We start from the raw sequence: 20995 nt of genomic DNA, 5'->3' as shown, positions 1-20995 counted from the left end.
TGGAGCGCTTTCAGAGTATGCATTTATTTGTCATTTTAGTTTGGAAACGGAGCTTAAATGTGGAAGTCCTTCAGAGATTTCTTATATTGTTGCGCCCTCTATAGGGCCAGCGACTAGTCGACGTCAAGCTTAAAGCGTCATGGCAGAGCATTAAAGTCGACTAGTTGATTAGTTGGTGCAACCCCTAGTATGACACCATGCAAACCCAGTTCACTGCCAGGTTGTTTCAGTGCTGGAGTTCCTGCAAGAGAAATTGTCCTCAGGCACATGTCCTGATACTTTCAGAGTCTATGTGGCCACCATTTTGGCTTGCCGCGTTCTGATTGATGGTGTTTCTGTGGGAAAGCACCCTCTAGTTACCTGCTTCATTCATGGAGCTCAGCGGTTGAGGCCGCACACCAGCAACAGTCCCTTCGTTGGACTTGGCTTTAGTGCCCAAGGGGTCTGGTTGGGACCCCATTATGAACCACTAGGGTCAGCGCCTGTCAGGTTTCTGACTCTAAAGATGGTTTTTCTCATGGCTAATACTTCTCTGAGGAGAATTGGGGATTTGCAGGCTCTGTCAGTCTCGTCATCCTGCTTAGACGTTACCTCTGGGCTGGTCAAACTATCTTGCATCCTCACCCTATTATCTTATGGTCATTCTTGAAGCCTCTGACCTCCGCCGTTCAGCACACCGGAGCAAGAAGGACTTCATTTACTGAATCCAGTACATGCTCTTCGGATTTACATCCACCACATTAGCCAGTGGCTTAAATCAGAGCAGTCTTTCATATGCTATGGCATTGGGTGAGGGATGCTATTGTCCTAGCCTACGAGGCACTCAGTTTAGCTTCACCTCTAGGAGTTAGGGCCCATTCAACCAGCTGGGTTGCATCCTATGCCAAGGCTCTAGCAGGAGGATTCCCCTTGCATCAAGTGTGTGTTGCGGCAGGCTGTCTCCACACACATTTGTCAGACTCAATAGTTGGATGTCCATGCTACTCTGGGCTCGCATGTCCTTGAGTCAACATCCTACAGTCATGTCTGAGACCTCTTCATTGTTTGTGCGCACACACTAAACAACCTTGGGGGGTCCAGACACTTCCAGTGCGGTAGCGTTGGTATTCTCGTTCCCATTAGCGTTATTGAAACGCAGCATCGAGAGTAGCTTTTGATAGGGAACGTCTCGGGTTACTTGACTGTAACCCTGTTCCCTGAAAAAGCGGGAACGAGATGCTGCGCCTCAATGCCGCACTATAGGCGTGCCTGGACGTCTCTTCAGACAAAGGTTTAACCTGAAGTTGTGTACGTCTCACGCCTATTTATAACCTGCAGGTGCACGTAATCAATGACGTCACTCACCGAGGTTATTTAAGCCAATTCTTGGTGTGTTTGACACACGTGCTTCACAACCGGTCGAACAAAGAATGTTCTCATTAGCGTTATTGAAACGCAGCATCTCGTTCTCGCTTTTTCAGGGAACAGGGTTACAGTCAAGTAACCCGAGACGAATTGTCGATAGTCGACTGATAGTCAAATCATATGTTTGGGGGCGGGGGGCAAAACAAAGTCAAGTAGTCAGACAAGCGACAATCATAAATATTGACGTTAACACGCAGGGAAAATGTGTAACGGATGCCTCGCAAATACAAATGGGGTAAATAATATTTTATGTTTTGATTAAAAGATAGTCAACATTAGCCGGCTGCATATCATGTTGTTTATTACTGATCAGAGCTGATGAAACCAGAGATTTGCACTAAATAAAACCAAATAATCCACATAAGATGAAATCAACAGATGCAAGGAGTATTTGATGAACACTGTGTGCATGTTTACTCTAACTTTATAGAGATTTTCATGGAGGAAATTAACAAATATCCTGCTAATTTTTCTGACATTGAAGCATAGCCTACTGCAACATAAAACATGCAATTGCCTAAATACTGTATGATCTACTGTGAAAACTGCTCAAACACAGCTAGATTTATCCACAGTTAAATACTGCGGGTGCTTCAGAAAGTGTGCTCTAGCCTCAATTCACATACATTTTATACGTATACCCTAAAGTTTTTCCATGGGTGATTGACTGGGTCGAGCTGGCGGTCTCCGCACCAAGAAGTGAAAAGTTCCACTTCAAGGCGTATAGTTTCCTCGCTGAGGGAGCTCTGGATTGGAGGAAGGTCTCAACAACCTCGGTTGGGAGACCGGAAGCTATGGGCTGTGCCCCCTCAGGGGCCACACCCACAACTTCCAAAGCTCCGGGCGGGGTGACAGACCCCGCTAGAGAGGAGATCCTCCTGACGGGAATCTCCCATGGAGAGCCGTTGAGGAGAGAAATCAGGTCCGAGAACCATACTGCCCGGCCAGAACGGTGCTACCAGAAGTAGACTGACCTCGTGCCAGCGCACTCGCCAGAACTCCCGGGAGCAGAGCGATCGGGAAAAATGTACAGACGAAGCCTCGGCCACGTCTGTACCATGGCATCCAGCCCCAGTGGAGCTGGATGAATTTAGAGAGTACCAGAGGGGACATGCGCTGTATACTTACCTGAGTAGCGAAGAGGTCCACCTGAGCCTGGCCAAACACTCTCCAAATGTGCTTCACCCCCTCAGGGTGAAGCATCCATTCCCCGGGCCTCAGCCCCTGCCTCGACGGGATGTCTGCTCCCACACTGAGATGCCCAGGCATGTGAACTGCTCTCAGCGAGGAGTTTGTCCTGGGACCACCCAAGGATCTGGTACGCCAGCCTGTGCAGGGGCGTGAACGCAGACCTCCTCGGTGGTTGATGTAAGAGACCACCGCAGTGTTTTCGGTGCTATCGCACCAACACCGCGATCTCTAGGTCTGGGAGAAAGTGTTTCTGTGAAACACCGCCAGCATCTCCAGGCAGTTGAAATGCCACATGAGACGGCGAGTACTCCATAGACTGCGGGCAGGGTGAGGGACACGTCCGTCGCTAGCGTACGCAGCAACACGGAGCTCCCAACACCAGGCCCTGAGACAAGAACCAAGGATGTCTCCACATGTCTAAGGCACGTAGGCACCACCACGTGACCTTGATCATGTGAAGCGGTTTTCCCCTTGGGGAGAACCCCTTGGTCTTGAGCCACCACTGTTGAGTGACTGGCCTTCTTTCACTCTCCTGACTGCTGTGAGGATTGACTCGATCCGAGCAGGGGACACACGTGCCTGCATCGTGGTCGAATCCCACACCACACCAAGACAAGTGGTTCTCTGTAATGGAGAAAGCACACTCTTCTTGGCGTTCAGTCTTAACCCCAACACTTTCATGTGAGCACGAACAACATCTCGATGTTGAGCCGCCATCTGCTCTGATAGAGCAAGAATCAACCAAAGTGGATATGCGGATGCCTTGTAGCCGCAACGGAGCTAACGGCATCCACACACTTTGTAAAAGTGCGTGGTGAGTGTTAGGCCGAAGGAAGAACCCGATATTGGTGAGCTTCGCCTCGAAAGCAAACCTCAGGAACTCCCTGTGAGTGGGAAGGATGGAGATATGGAAGTATCGTCTTTTAGATCGATCGTGACAAACCCGTTCTCGGACCTGATCTGAGACACGACCTGTTTGAGCATCTTGAACTTCAGTCTGCTGACTGAGTGGTTCAACTGATGCAGATCTAAAATGGGACGCCAACCCTTCATCCTTCTTGGGAACTATGAAGTACAGGCTGTAGAACCCGGAATCTCTTTCGTAAGGAGGGACCACCTCGATGGCCTCCTCTCTCAAGAGAGTACTCTACTTCTCGTTCCATTACCAGAACCTGCCCGGGGCCCACCAGAGTGGGATTCAACCCGTTGAAACGAGGCGGAGTAGAACCGAACTGGATTCTGTAGCCTCTTTCTACAGTATGCAGGTCCCATGGAGACACATTTGGCAGTAGTTTTCACGCTGCCAAATAGTCTACTAAGGGAACCAGTTTCTCAAGACTGGCCTCTGGTATAACCAGGGCGGCTAGCTCGGTGTCCTGGAACGGCACGCCGGCAGGAGACGGCCAAACTAGCTGCTCTAGAAACCCCTGAAGGGGGTGGCGAGCATCTCAGCTCCGCTACGTTTCTGGGCGGAAGAAACTGAGATGTGTGCTCGCTGGAGATCGCTGCGCCCTGGAACACCGACGTGGCAGGGTTGGCAGACCGATCTCCTGAGGGCACTGAGGAGAGACGGGCACCGTGTACCGCGGTGTACGCCGCTCTTCCCCAGAGGGGCCTGCCCTCATAAGTTCTGGGCCATGGGCACCAGGACTGCCTCAGCCGAAGTCTCCTATTGAAGCGACTGTCCTCAGACTCACGTCATCTTCAAGGAAGACTAGACTGGTAGAACCAGAGCCTGCAATGCAGGACCTAATGAGACACGCTTGGCAGGGGCTCCCACACCGCCAAGTGCCTACTAAGGGAACCAGTCTCTGGAGACTGGCATCTGGTATAATCAAAGCGGCTAGTTCGGTATCCTGGAACGGCACACCGGCAGGAGAAAGCCAAACTAGCTGCTCTAGAGACCCCCGAAGGGGTGGCGAGCATCTCAGCTCTGCTATGTTTCCGGGCGGAAGAAACTGAGATGTATGCTCGCTGGAGATCGCTGCGCCCTGGAACACTGTACGTGGCAGGGTTGGCAGACCGATCTCCTGAGGGCACTGAGGAGAGACGGGCACCATGTATGCCGCTCTTCCCCAGAGGGGCCGGCCCTCAGAAGTCCTGGGCCATAGGCAGCAGGATGTTATTAGCCAAAGACTATCCAGCGAGAGTGACGGTCCGCAGATCCGCCTTCTGCTAGAAGGCCTCGGCCCGGGAGCGCCACTCTGACTCCAACATACTGGGGAGTACGAGAAGTGACGCTCCCTATAGGAGGAGCTGGAACACGGTTGGGGCTGCTCCGCCCAGCAGCCCCTGCTGACCACATCAACCTCCTCAGAGGAAGAGAAGTAAAACATAGTGTTCTCACTCGAGAAAATCCCAAGTTTTCTTAGGCTCCTTACACATACACATCTAACTTCTCCTAGTTAGATGAAATAGATCATTTAATTCCTCAAAACTAAATGGAGAAAAACAACCAGACAGGTAAACACGGTCTGATATGAAAGGATTCATGAAACGAACGTTGCCTCGGCAACACGCGCTGCAACAGTGAGCTCTCACTCAAAGGGGGAAGAACCGCACCGCGGGTTTCCAGCCCCGAGCGAGAGCGCTAGATCTGGGGATTGCAGGTGGAGAGAGGGCGAACCTGTCTCCAACCCGTCCGCCAGATCTATGTGCAATCCCCGCGATCTCATTCGCCGCCGTGCCTCAGCAGCGGCGGACCGGTTTCTTTTTAACCGCGAGATCATACGGCGGGGAGAAGCACGATCAGCCCCTTTTTTTCGAGCTGACAGCGCGAACTCCGTTCCTAAGCAGGGACACTGCTATAATGACAACCTCGTTCATAATAAGCTTGTGCAAACACTGCAATTTTACAAAGCTCATCGACACCATTCACCACGTCTACCTTCTCGGAGAAAGACAGGCGGAGCGTCGCGCCCTCTCTCTCTCTGGGGGGAAGTACCCGCGGGGCTTCCGAACCCAGAGAGCGGGCGCTGGATCTGATGGGAAGGAAGAAGATAGGGGCTCGCCCGTCTTCATTCCCTCCACCTGATCCATCTGCGATCCCCGCGAGTGCAGCCGCTGCTCTGCCTCGGCGAAAGCGGGCCGGCAACGCAAGGAACGCATGTGAAAGCTCCCTCCTCAAAGAGAGCCCTCTGAGAGTAAGCATACGCAGCGACAAACGCTCACAAGCGCGCAGTCAGCTCCCTCGAGAGCTGACTCTGCGTGCTCTGCTCTGAAAAACACACAGCCTGTAATGCGATCTGCTCTCGCCCAAGTGCTAGTTTCTCTGCACTTTAGACATTGTGGAGCTTATTTCAAGTGCTTTCACAAACAACACTAAATAAGACTCACAACACAGATCGACAGACACACAGAGTAGCGGTAGCTGAATGACAAAAGCTGACGCCGGTTCCACCGCACGTGCTTTTATGCCTCTTGGCCGTTACGTCACCCGCCCGTGACGTCTCGCCCATCCTTTGGACAGATTACATTTGTATCAGAGCGTGGTCACGCTAGAGGCGTTCCCCTAGCATTCTTGGATGCAGCTCGAGTTGCTACCTGAAGAGGAACCGGTAGTTCTATGTGAAATCAGACACTGAGCACCCCCATATAGCCAAAATGGCATGATCATAACACCTCTGCGAATATACGACTGTGATATTGGTAGTCGAATCAGGCTTTCTATCGAAGCATCGAATATTCAACCATTGGGGCTCACCCCTAATATATATAACACAAGAAGCGGTGTTATATGGCTGTATATCAGCATGGCTGTGATTCGGCCGTAGGTGATCACAGCATGCTGATATATAGCCATATTGCACCGCTACGACTGCGATATCGCATTTATACAACAGTTCGGCACAAGTGTGCGAATTACTTCCTTCCGATATGCATTCAAATCTTAGTTTGACAGTTTAACAGCTGAGCCCAAGCCTCCGTTACTAATTTAAAAACGTCACTTTAGAATTAACGAAGAGTTGCTTCATTGAAAACTTATTGTATTACTGTATTAAAAGCTCACTCTATTATGTAGAGTAGAATATTATGAGGGAAAGATGGACTGAATGAGTGTGATTACCTGCATCTGATACAGAATTAATTCTTCAGCTCAGTCTCATATTTAGCATAAAACAATAGTTTGAATGTCCGTTGAGGAAAGTGATATCTTTGTCCCACTATCCTTTTATCAGTTAAGAGTGATTTCAGACGACAGTTCTGCTCTGTGCATTTGTTGACTGCATCTTATGAGATGTTGTTGTAAGCAAAAATAACTTCCTTGTTTACAACCCTGTTTCAGTCTCTTTCAAAATAAAGTACTGCTGTCTTGCTCACTAATGGCCGAATAATGTAACTAAAATCACCATCACGAACATACACACCGTATTCAATACTAAATGCTATTATTAAATAATACTATTATTTTTTTTATACAATATGATTTATTGAATAATAATATTTAATAAACAACAACAGCAGCCATAATAAAAGTTGCTAGGCTGTTTAGTCAGAAGTAAAAAGGCAGTGCTCTGATATACAGCATTGAAGTTACACAAACTATAACGTGATGAGATTTTGCCCTCAGCCAAAACTGTTTGCTCTGGAACAAATAATAGATTAATGAGTCATCCAGTCAGATTCAAGAACCAGAAAGAACTGTTGTGTAAATATACAACAACTTTAAAGGGGTTTATAATGCTATTTCATGCATTTCATGAGTTATCGACACTGTTAAAGATGTGGAGTCTCATGCTAAACATGGCCAAAGTTTCAAAAAATGATTTGAACGTATGACGGAGTAATTCTGTGTCAAATACACTCCTTCCGGGTTCGTATAAGTTTTAGAAAGTTTTTTTCGAGCATGGCCCTTCTTTGTATGGGTATTTCTCCCGGAAGAGCGCGCACACACACGTCGACCAGAGCGAGAGCAAGAGACGCCCTTCAAGGGCAGCGCTGCACAGGACTTGCTCAAGAAAAATGTCTGAAGAATGAGTTTTTGGATGTGAGGGAAAGTAACCTTGTTCAGCTTCCCAAAGAACCCAGCGTTACGTGAACAGCAGAAGCAGTTTATTTTTCCGGGGTAGCAATGGAGTTTCGCAAGTGTTTATTTGCTCCTGTCATTTTGGTGATGTTTTATAAACAAGGCCCAGTTCGGCGCTGGATTTGCACATCGTTTGATACTGAAAGACAGAGTGGTCCCAGTGATAAAAGATCCTGGTCATGATTTGGAACCGGAGATGGTAATTGAAACTGAATCAGATTTCTGTGTTTTGCTGGCAATCAGCGTGTAAGTGCTCCAGGAGCTCGGCTATTTCTGGAGAGAATCGTAAAGCTGTACCTTTCTTTTATAAATATGATAAAACTAGATTCTTTGGAGATATGAAGGACGCAATACAACTCTATATGTACTCAAGATTAACATGAGATTGGACGAAACTGTGTGTTATGTCCCCTTTACATTAATAGTTTTGTGTTAGTTTAGGGCAGCTGTGGCACAAACCTTACATTGGGTGGTGGTTTTGTTAAGCACTGTATATGTATATACAGAACACACACACACACACGTTTGTTTTTGTGAAAAGTGGGGACATCCCATAGGCGTAATGGTTTTTATACTGTACAAACTGTATGTGCTATTGCCCTACACCAACCCTACACCTAACCCACAATAAGACTAATACACCTAATTTATAAGCGTTTTGAAAAGTGCGGACATGGGACATATACATATATATATATATATATATATATATATGTAGGCCTGTGTATGTGTGTGTGTTTATGTTATTTGACATAAAAGATATTTCAATTTCACAAAGAAATGTGTAACATTTTGTCTGAGAAATAATAAAAGGATACTTTTTCACTAATAATGTATTGAAAAAAAAAAAAATCATGAAACGTATCGCAGTGCCGGGAGAGGGTGTTCTGGTGCAATTTGTGAGCATGTTTTGCTTTTAAACACAATTTATTTAAATAAATAAATTTTAAAAAATGTAAAATGAACAGAAGGCTTCAACAACAGCTTATACTATAAATTACCAACCCTGAGGCTCAACAGGTATGTCATCAAGTCTATAAGTTATTGTTAAAAATCACTCTATAGGGTGTTGATATTTTGACACTTTAAGTTAAGAGGGGCTTAACCAAGCCTAAATGAATAAATTAATGAACGAATGATCTCAATGTACATATGCCCTTTTTGGCTCATTTAGAGAAATTTTTAATTGAAAATTATAGTTTCATTTCTTATAATTATTATTTCTCATTTCTGTATTTCAACTGTTAAAGCACATTCTCCACTTCTAAAACAACAATTGAAACAAGGAGACTTTCATCTGATTTTAATTTCCATTCCACTGCCTGTGGATAATTTCTCAATGCTGAGGGAAATGATAATGTCACCCAAAGAAAATATGTTTATTAAAAGTGGGTAGACATACACCCATGTATAAAACAAAACAAAGCAAAAAAATAAAAATAAAATAAAATTATATATATATACAATGATAAAATGTGACGATTTAAGTCTGTTGAGATGTTAAACATATCACAATACAATCGGGGGTGGGGTTTATATGAACTGACTGTGTTCAGGAAAGTTTTCTTTAATGAGTGGCATTAATCTAACAAACACAGCATTTAGCTTTGATTATTTGCCAGTCAGAATAAGCCTCAAGCTTGTTCTGTGTATGCATGTGTGTATATGTAATAACAGGAAATCCTTAGCCAATTACAACTCTTTACTCAAGACATGTGTTGCTCTGACCCCTCTCAGGAGCTGGGTATTCATTTACAGATGAAATGCAGAGACCTCTCAAGGTCAGTAAAACAAGAATATTTGCAATGCTTTTACTCCTAAAGTTTCAACTAATAACAATGAAGCAGGCTGTGTGCGTGTGTGCATGTTTTGCCCTTCAAAACCTGTGTTCAGAGTTTAAACACTGGGAAATTGAGCATGCTATTAAACCGTTTACACACAAACCCCAGTCTATGCGCAGATTTTGTAGACAGTTCTCACTGAGAATTCATTCCACAGCTACAGTATGATACAGTATGATGCAGTATGATACAGTCGTCCATGCTATGCTCTATAAAAAGGAGTGTCTTAGAAGCTTGAATGACATTCTGACATTATCTCTGGTTACTCCACCACTACACCACTTGTCAAGAGAGTTCACACACACCACTTGCAAGTAGGGATGTAACGGTATGAACATTTATTATCACGATTATAGTGACTAAAATTATCACAGTTATCAGTATTATCACGGTATTGTTAAAATGTGCTGGAGATGTTCAAAAAGTACCGACACATAAATCACTTCATTAAGTTTTATATTTAAAAATCAACAAACAACAAATAAAATGACTTTTTGTTTGCATAATCACTAAAACAATAACATTACCAATGATATTCTGATTTTAAATGACAACTTGACTGACAACAGTTTAATAGCATGTTCAAATATCTATTGTAAATGTTCAAATAAAGCTTTGAAAAAGTTTCATAAAAATGTAAACCTCACATTTCAGCCTTTAAATAAAGAAAAGGGTTAAGTGAAAATGATAATTGATTAATAAATGATTATATGTATTTTATATGCTCCATAAATAATTCTAGATAACTTATCTGAAATGTTTAAATGTGTAGAATCCACATAAGCTTGTTTTTCATCAACCGGTCAAAATTTACAGCAGGGCATACAAATTCAGTCCGTTTTTGTCCAGACAGAAACAGCACACAGGCTGAATGTAAATATAAGTCTCTGTAAATCCACTCTCTGACACTAGGTGGAACTTATGGAAAAGCTGAATTACAGCTGTTTCCCGTAAACACTGTGGACAAAGCAGTATTGCGATTAAGAACACTTCCTTTAGGTATTAGCCTACATGGAGCAAAGAGGAAAACAAAATGCCATCGAATCGTTTCTGAAGACAGTCAGAACCGTCAGAGGTACATTCATATAATGAATTCATTCATATATTAATTTGTATAATTTCACTCAAAACGAAACTAGCCTACTCTGCGCGCTGTGCGCACGTAAGACTGTTACTTAAAACTGTGCTTTATGCTGGACAGTATTTATTTATCGTGAGTTGTTCAAATCACGGTAATCTAATAAGTTTTAATTATAATTAAAATATGAAACGGTAATACTAACCGTGAGGAATTTTATCATGATTTATCGTTACATCCCTACTTACAAGAAGAGATCAAAATGTATTTAAAATAAAAATACTAAATACGATGTGGAAAAATTTATTTAAATATATTTAATCTTAGTATTTTTGTATTTTCAAAATACATAAAATACTTTTTGCCAATCAACCTCTTTATTAGACTGCTGATTTCCTGTATCAACTAGTTCAAACCTCAAACATGCCACTTTCGTGCATGTGAGCTGCAGCTTTATGACTCCATCTAGAATTGGGTAATGAAATTTTCTGGATTCCTGTAAGGAAATAAGGAATAATACTGCCTTCGTGTGCTATCAAAAATTCCTACTTCCAATTTCAGAAGTCCTGATTACAAGCATGTCGCATTCAAGTGCTTCGCTGTTGGAAAGAATAGGAATCGTGGAGGACACGAGGTTTCCTGGGAAAATCTTATTAAAGCCAAAATCGTAGATATTTAAGATATTTAATTTTGAATAAAATGTAGCATCCCATTTGTTGACAACTATATCATCATTCACAGTAACACATTCACATAACAGTATTTCAGTATTCCCGCTAACATAATCTGTTCTGTTTTAAGTGAACGCTTGGGGAACTGATGGGGAATAACATCTGATGTGTAACTTTTTATGATTCGTGCATTACAGTAGGCCGTCTGTATCAATGTTATCTAATAGCCTAAAAGAAAAGAGGGAATCACTCGTAGCACTTCATTTAACTGCCTTTGTAGTTTTAATAATCAATTTATTTGTAATGAACACACTGAAGTGATTTTTACATTTGATATTTTGTTTTTCGTAGGCTATATGAATGCTTTTGTTTAGATGTAAAATGATAAAGGTAATGCATTATTTGTTTCTTTCTAGGCTATTTGTTCCTATACTGTGTTTTTTTTTTTTTTTTTTTGCGTCTGTTCTTATAAAATAAAAACAGCAATATTGTGATTATTAATATAGTAGCTTAATTATTAATAAGAAAAGAACTGGAGGAGAACTTTAATCTTTCTCATAATCAACCTTGCTGACTCTATATAGACTTTAAACGGGTGTAGCAGTCATTTTTTGTCCGATTCCAAAAAAATCATACATCATTTTGAAAGTCTTTTAATGGAGAATGTGAAAAAAAAAAAAATGTCAAATTTGCTCGACTTGTTTTGTCAGCACAGGTCACATTATTCTCGGGAGGAAGCATGTGTGGAGGCACTATAACAACAACGCATGCGGGATGTTTCAGATAGTATGGCAAGTGTAAACACATGAATCGGATATGGGTCACAATTGAAAGAACCTCCTTTTGCTAACAGAGAGATATCACAGGATTATTACAGAGGCAACTGAGGTTAATGGTGGAATTTGCAGCTTTACTCACAAACTACAATACCTGTTCATCAATAAGATGAGAACCAGACCCATTATAAATCTAAATGTATTCAAAATTAAATTAATTGAAAAGTGTGATATCCAAGTAGTAATAAAGATTTTTGCTGTCATAACGATAACAACAAGTGCATACAAAAATAGTAAATGAACTGTTCCATGCTCCGGCGCGGTTAGCAATCACACTACATCGCGCTCAAGCATGGATCAGATCCCCTAGCGTGAGTACATCCTAAATCTAAGTGAATAGCAGATAGCACGCCACAACTATAACCATAACAGCACAAAAAATGATGAATCATAAAAACATTGACAGCCAATCAGGATCATTTCTGCTTTAAAGAGCTTGAGCATTTAATGTGACAGAGGACACAACTGCATTGTATACTTAGAATACACTAATATGGTTATCTTTATAATTCTTCTTGGTGTAAACAGGCCTTAATAGTGTTACTGGATGGCCAATTTCAAATGTATTTTGTGTATTTTCAAAATACAAAATACTGTACTTGTATTTAAATTTACTTAGAGTGATAATCTGAGTGTGAATTTCGTAAGTAAGAGAAACATTATGTGTAAAGTAATTAAATATTAAATATCACTTAGTAGTGCTGTGGTAGGTAGAATAATACACTAAATTATAGCTTGACTAAAAAAAAATATTTACAGTGAATTTATAAACATGACACATGAAAAGTAGGGGAGGGAATCTTTCGGTACCTCACGATTCATATCGATTCACAATTCAATTAAAAATCGATTCACGACTTTTCGATTTTTAATCACGATTCACAATTTTTCATCACATTTTTTGTGCACACTGGTCGTCAAACACACCAGTATTTTGATACAAAAACACACCAGTCTACAGTACGGGTAGACCTGACTCAAAAAAATCAGTGTTTCCTATTAACTATTAACTTCCTAATAAATCAAATTTCATATTTCAAAACGAACAACACGTTCTACAGAGCCACTAAAGGGACATGGTTAAACGTTTGTTAGCGGTTGTCTGTTATATTACAGTACATAAAATTTCACTTACCACATAAACAGAGTAAGGAGAGATGAACGATAGGATGATGGATGATTTGCAGATCCTGAGTACCCCGCCAAATCTCCCCGCATATAATATATTCCCTGATGCCAGCAATTTATATACAATAATAATTACCCAACTATATAATTGCGAGAGAAAGTATTTAAATATATTTTTTCCTCCCATCTCGTATTTATGGGTTCTGTAATACATGTCATTTCCTTTCCGAGCACAGTATTCGGATTTGGGCACATTCCTAATTATCATTATATTACCTAGAAAATCGATTTTTGACATTTGTGAATCGATGCGAATCGCTAGGAGACTGAATCGCTATTCATATGTGAATCAAATTTTTCCCCCTCCCCTAATAAAAAGGGACAATTTCAGTTGACTATTCAATTTTGAAATAGTTAAAGGATTACTGTTAACACAAACTGAAAAAAAGAGACATAACTGAAAGCATGTCATAGATGTTAATTGAGAGCTGAAGTACGTCATTTCTGCACCACTGCGCAGAACTGTAAAAACAAACACTGCTTTCAAAACAGATTTCTGAATATGCCACCAGTCAGTCATTGATTGAAGAAAAAAATAAAAACAGGCCCACCCTCAGCTCACCTATGAATGGTTTACTAATACTTTTCCCTGCACACCAAACTGGGATAGGAGAAAGCATCTGAGCACCAACAAAGTCACATACTTAAAGTTGTTTCAACCTTTAATATTCTTTTAAAATAAAGTGTTTGATGTAAGTAAAGTCTTTTGAAAGATGAACATTATTTTATCAAGTGAGCCATGACACAAACATGCCAAGTGGGCGAGAACTGTTGAATAGATCCAATGTTTGTGTGTGTATTTGCATACTCACGTCTGTGTCTGGCCCTTTATCAGCTCCAGGGCATGAGAATGTGACAAGTTCATGGCAACGTTTATGGACCACAAAACAGCACACTGACAGAGAGAGAAAGAGAGAGATGTGTTACATTTACAAAATCCCACATAACTGTAAACACTGGTAAAAAAAAAATAAAAATGAGCAAACAGTCCAAAAAGTGTCCTAAAAAATGTTAACAAACTCTGTTCTGCTCTTCCTGCTCTGTGTGTATATGTGTATTCTATACTGCAGCAGAGCTGAGGAAGATAATGCTAATAAATCAGTAATTTAATAATGTACAAATTGAAATTAGTGGACTACACTAACACAAAAGACTGACTCAGTGTGGAATCAATACCAGTATCATATTTCAAAGAGAGAAATGATTGCATTATACTGTGTGTGTATATATATATATATATATATATATATATATATATATATATATCAGATTACATATTCTGGAAGGTTCTATTATACCCATTGTACAAAGACATCACAGACATACCATTGGACATACATGAATGAAAAAAAACCCTTATATTTATTTATAAAGTTTTTAGAAATGTATTCTTTGTATTCATGTTTGTTTCTCATGTTGGAAATGCGACTAAAATCTTACATCATGATACGAGTCATTTACTGTATTTAATGATAATGATATTACAATATAACTATTTTTCTGGAATAAAGATATGATACCAATTTGTTAAATTTCACAATCCTTGATACTAATTCAAAGCAAAAAAAGTAGCAGGAAGGTCTCAAGCTTACTGAAGACAGACAGTCTTAATTACTAATTGTAAGCAACAGAATAAATAAATACACTACATTAAAGATACAAATAAAATAATCAGTGCTTTATGTTTATCGGGTTGGTTTATACCAACAGAACTGTATCAAATGTAAAATAAAACACTGCATAGTCCCACTGTACAAATTAATATAGGCCTACTTATTAAAGTCCCAACACATATTCAGCAGTGAGTGATGTTCTCTTTTATTGTTTGATTAACATTATTAACATGTGACATAGCAGCAGGTTTATTATGCTTTATCACTTTGAGACATAATACATACAGTATATTGAAACAAATACAATTTTCCTCAAAATCCTCTAATTTTGTGGCTGTTCAATCACAGCAATCCATAAAAGAGAATAGGGTACAGGGTCACAATGCAAAAAAATAAATAAATAAAATATTCCCCCTTATTCGCTTATTGGGTTTGAACCATTAAAATTCAAGCTGTCCCTGGATCTACTGGGCAGAAAACTAAGTTATTAATATTTTAAGAGTCCTTCTTTTCTATTTAATGTATTGTTTAATGACCACAGGGATATTGAATGTTTGATTTTGATTAGTTGATGAATATTTTAAGGGTGTGCAATTATTATTCAGTAAACATACAGCTATGAAGTAGTTCCAGATCTTTTGACCGCATTATACTTCCATACCACTTAGCGAAATCATTTCAGTTATTTCAAAGTCCACTTAAAGAAACTGACCAAGCTAACAAATAAGACAAACAATAGGATAAAAATAACAATTTCAATGTTTTCTTACTAAATTGTATTATGTAAAGCCTGTTCTATCTGTTCTGCTCTTCTGTCTCTGCATACACATACTGTACAGACACTCACGCGCACACACACACACACACACACACACAGACAGAGGGGCACTCACATACACAGAAACGTCCCGGGTTACTTGACTGTAACCCTGTTCCCCGAAAAAGCGGGAACGAGATGCTGCGCTGAAAGCGCTATGGGAACATTCTTTGTTCGACCGGTTGTTGAAGCACGTGTGCCAAACACGCCAAACTTGGCTTAAATAACCTCGGTTAGGTGACGCCACCGATTACGAACACCTGGAGGTTATAAATAGATGTGACGCGGAAACATCCTCAGGTCAAAATTTTGTCTGAAAGGACGCCCAGTCACGCTTACAGTGCGGCATTGAGGCGCAGCATCTCGCTCCCGCTGGGAACAGGGTTACAGTCAAGTAACCCGGACGTTCCCCTATCAAAAGCTACTCTCGATGCTGCGCTGAAAGCGCTATGGGAACGAGAATACCAACGCCGCACTGGAAGTGTCTGGACCCCCAATGTTGTGTAGTGTGCGCACAAACATGAAAGAGGTCTCAGACATGACTCTGGGATGTCGACTCAAGGACATGCGAGCCCGGAGTAACATGAACATCCAAACTATAGAATCTAACAAATGTGTGCGGAGAGGACCAACCTGCCGCATCACAAACTTGCTGCAAGGGGACACCTCTTGCCAAAGCCATGGAAGATGCAATCCCCCTGGTTGAATGGGCCCTTACACCTAGAGGCGAAGCTTGACCACGCCTCATAGGCTAGGGCAATAGCATCCCTCACCCAATGTGACATAGTCTGTCGAGTGGCAGCCGCCCCCCGGTTGCGGCCTCCAAAACATACGAAAAGCTGCTCCGACTTACGCCACTGGCTAGTGCGGTGGACGTAAATCTGGAGAGCACGTACTGGACAAAGTAAGTGAAGTTTCTCCTGCTCCGGTGTCGTGAACGGCGGAGGGCAGAAGGCCTCGAGAACGACCGGATTTATGGTCGAGAATGGAACCTTCGGAAGATAACTAGGGTGAGGATGCAAAATAGCTTTGACCAGCCCAGGGGCAAAATCTAGGCAGGATGACGAGACTGACAGAGCCTGCAAATCCCCAATTCTCTTCAGAGAAGTAATAGCTGTTAGAAAACCATCTTTAGGGTCAGAAGCCTGACAGGCGCTGACTCTAGTGGTTCGAAGGGGTGTCCACTAAGCCCTCAAGCACTATAGCTAGGTCCCATGAAGGAACTGTCGCCTAGTGGGCGGCCTCAACCGCTTAGCTCCTCGAATGAAGCGGGCAACTAGAGGGTGTTTCCCACGAAACCCCATCAATCAGAGCATGGCAAGCCGAGATGGCGGCCACGTAAGTTCTGAGAGTATTAGGACATGTTCCTGAGGACAGTTTCTCTTGCAGAAACTCCAGTACTGAAACAATCTGGCAGTGAGCTGGGTCTGCATGGTGTGTCGACACCAACTTTCGAAAACGCGCCATTTACTGGCATAAGTTCTTCTAGTGGAGGGAGCCCTAGCGCTCAGAATAGTCTCTATTACATCGGCTGGAAGGCCAGCATGTCTCAGTTGGTCCCCTCAGGGGCCAGACATGAAGGTTCCAGAGCTCGGGCCGGGATGAAATATTGTCCCCTGTGCCTGAGAGAGAAGGTCCCTCCTCACTGAATCGCCAACGGCGAGCCGTCGAGGAGAGATATTAGATCTGAGAACCATATTCTGGTCGGCCAACGGGCGCTATCAGTAAGAGGCGAGACCCTCTTGACGGACCTTGGCCAGGACTCCTGGGAGCAGAGCGACCGGGAAATGCGAAGACGCAGTCTGGGCCACACATGGGCCATCGCCCAGACCCAGGGGAGCTGGATGAGTCAGAGAGAAGTAGAGGGACATTGTGCTGTCTCCTGTGAAGCAAAGAGGTCCACCTCTGCTTCAGAAACCTTTCCCAGATTTGACTGACTACTGGGTGGAGTTTCCATTCCCGTGTATCACAGCTTGTCTGGACAGCAAGTCTGCTCCCACATTCATATGTCCGGGATGTAATCGCCCTGAGGGACAGGAACTTTCCTGTGCCCAAAGCAGAACCTGGTGCGCTAGCTCGTTCAAGCGGCGCGACCGCAGTCCACCCTGACGATTTATGTAAGAGACTACCGCCGTGTTGTCCACCCGCACTAGGACATGGTAGCCTCTTAACTGCTGGAGGAAGTATTTCAGGGCCAGAAATACAGCCTTCATTTCGAGGCAATTGATGTGCCATTCGAGAAGATGACCTCTCCAGATCCCTTGGGCTGGACGGCCATCTAAGACCGCCTCCCAGCCCGTGAGGGATGCGTCTGTCGTTAGCATCTTGCGGCGACAGCACGGACCTAGAGTGGGACCCAAAGTCAGAAACCGGGTCTGAACCACATAGAAAGGGTACGAAGCCCTGGCGCGTAACCCTTATTTGCCTCTGGGGATTGGCCCTTGGATGAAATCCTGGCTCTGAGCCACAACTGAAACGATCTCATGTGCAGGAGACCCAAGGGTATCACCGTGGATGCAGCTGCCATGAGACCTAGAACCCTCTGAAGGTAATGAACAGTAATCTTCTGGCCTAGCTTGATGTTCTTTAGGGCGTTTAGAATGGATTCGACGCGTGCAGGAGACAGATGTGCCCGCATCGTGATCGAATCCCATACGACCCCCAAATACGTTGTCCTCTGAGCAGGAGAGAGAACGCTTTTCTTGGCGTTGAGTCTCAACCCCAGAGATTCGAGATGAGCTAGGACGACATCCCGATGTCGAAGCGCTAGCTCCTGAGACTGAGCCAGAATCAGCCAGTCGTCTATGTAGTTTAAAATGCGGATGCCCTGGAGTCGTAGAGGAGCCAGAGCTGCATCCATGCATTTGGTGTAAGTGCGGGGTGACAAGGCTAGGCCGAACGGAAGAACCCGATACTGGTAGGCCCCAAAGCGAACCTCAGGAACTTCCTGTGTTGTGGCAATATTTCTATATGAAAATAAGCGCCCTTAGATCGATAGTCACAAACCAATCCTCTGATTGGATGTAAGAAACAATCATCTTGATTGTCAGCATTTTGAACTTGTATGTTCTGAGGTAGCGGTTCAACCCGAAGATCTAAAATCGGACGCAACCCCCATCTTTCTTGGGAACAAGAAAATACCGCTGTAATAGCCTGACTGTCTGTCTGGCAGGGGAACACGTTCTATGGCCCCTTTGTCCAGCAGAGTTTGCAACTCCTGTGTCAACAAATGCGCTCGTTCCGGTTTCACGGAAGTGGAGACCACGCCGTTGAAACGCGGAGGACGACACGTAAACTGAACCCTGTAGCCTCTCTACAGTCCTTTCTACCCACGGAGAGATATTTGGCAGTAGCTTCCACGCTGCCAGCTTCTCTGAAAGGGGCACTAGTTTTGACACTTCGCTTTGATGGGGGGATGTTAGATGTCTGGCATCCTGAAATGTGGCAGGAGGAAACCGAACACCTAACATTTCGCTGGAGACCGCTGGTCCCAAACGCCAGTGGCGGCGGAGATTGTACAGCGGCCCCCTGAGGGTGCCAGGAAGGAGCCTCTATTCTCTGTTGGAATTGTACGCGCCCCTCCCTGGGGGGACACACCCCCACGGTCCTGGGCGCACCAGCCTCAGGACTTCTTCTTGGCGGAGATGATGCTCCGCAGGTCCGGTCTCTTCGAGGCAGATTGAGAAGTGCGGCGAGCCGCTCCCAGTCTCTGAGGGGCGACGACTCGCCACACTCTCCTTCTGGGCTTCTCGCCTCAGAAGAACCGGACCTGGTCGGGACTGGGTGGCCGACAGTCCCGACTCTTGAGCACGGCGGGGAAGAAACCTCACAAACGCTTCCTCATAGCGCTTCGCCTCCCGAAACCTAGTGGCGACGGTGTTGACGGCGTCACCAAATAGGCCGGAAGGCGAGACGGGGGCATCAAGGAGAAAAGCGCGGTCTTTGCCCTTGATGCCCGTGAGGTTGAGCCACAGATGTCTCTCCGTGGAAACCATTGCAGCCATAGAACGGCCGATGGCACGGGCCGTCTGCTTGGTCGCACGGAGAGACAAATCTGTGGCCCGGCGGTTCTAAAACGCCTCCTCGTCAATTGACCCGCCAGTGCTCAAGTCTTTCAGCAGGTCAGCCTGATATGCCTGCAAGACCGCCATAGTGTGCAAAGCAGTACCAGCCTGACCCGCTGCCTGAAAGGCTTTCCCCACCAATGAAGATGTTACCTGCATGGCTTGGTGGGGAGAGTTGCTTTTCAGTGATGATGATGTCCCAGGAGAGAGATAGCCCGCGGCGTCTCTTCGATCTGGGGCATCATCATATAGCCCGTGCCTTTGCATCAACGATAGTCGAGTAGATCGACGTCGATGGCACAAAAACACGGGACGAATATGGCTTGTTCCATGAACGAGTTAACTCGTCATGGAGGTCACCGAAAAAGGGGAGAGACCATCGCTGAGGCCCCTCCCCGACCACCCGACAGATATCTGTCGTCTAACTTTGAGCGCTTGGGGGTCTCTTGCTCCTGCGGCCAGTCTAGGTGTAACCGATCGACTGCCCGAGTAACCACCTCGAGTAACTCCTCGTATGCCTTCTCATCACGAGAGGAGCGCTCTGAGGTGGCACTCTCCACCTCCCCAGAAGCAAGAGATGAAGTCTCCTCGGCCCGTTCAGAAGAAGCGCCGAATCGCGCTGAGAAACGGACGCGAGCTTCATGATCTGGCGAGCGCGAGAGAAAGGGGCAAGTCCGTCACACGCCTCGGCCAGATCGGCACGCGATCCCCACGAGCTTTTAAAGAAGGCGAGCCGCGCGCGAAGCACTTTGAACGAGAGGAGATCGCAGTGCTCGCACTCGCCCTCGAGCCCGAGGATCGCGTGCTCTTCCCCCAAACACTCAAAGCAGAAAGCATGGAGATCATCGTCAGAGAGCTGCCTCTGACAAGGAGGTAAACATCTCCTCTGCTGATCTGCCATAGTGAGCAGCTATCTTTATATATATAAATAAATATCTATATCTATAACTACTCGCTTCCTGCTTTGCCTTTTTTTTCTCTCTTTTTTTTTTTTTATCGTGCTTTTTTCTCTCACACACACGCACACAACAATGCGGTCCTTGAAGACAAAAGACCTGAGGATGTTTCCGCGTCACATCTATTTATAACCTCCAGGTGTTCGTAATCGAGTGACGTCACCTAACCGAGGTTATTTAAGCCAAGTTTGGCGTGTTTGGCACACGTGCTTCAACAACCGGTCGAACAAAGAATGTTCCCATAGCGCTTTCAGCGCAGCATCGAGAGTAGCTTTTGATAGGGGAACTTGTTATCAGTGCTGACCTTTGA

At 44.1% G+C, this 20995-nt stretch overlaps 1 protein-coding gene across 2 annotated transcripts in view; it reads right to left on the bottom strand.

The window, feature by feature from the left end:
* Nucleotides 1–20995, bottom strand: part of prkcaa (protein kinase C, alpha, a) — a 133667-nt gene that overhangs the window by 77515 nt on the left and 35157 nt on the right. For both annotated transcript variants that reach the window (XM_058778563.1, XM_058778562.1), the window contains exon 3: nucleotides 14048–14130. In XM_058778563.1, coding sequence (XP_058634546.1) covers nucleotides 14048–14130 — 83 coding nt within the window. The remainder of the gene's footprint in view (nucleotides 1–14047; nucleotides 14131–20995) is intronic.

Source organism: Onychostoma macrolepis, chromosome 06 (genome assembly GCF_012432095.1).
Source record: "Onychostoma macrolepis isolate SWU-2019 chromosome 06, ASM1243209v1, whole genome shotgun sequence".
NCBI classification, from domain to species: Eukaryota; Metazoa; Chordata; class Actinopteri; order Cypriniformes; family Cyprinidae; genus Onychostoma; species Onychostoma macrolepis.
Note: the sequence above shows the minus strand (reverse complement) of the source record. Positions and strands in the feature narration are given on the sequence as shown.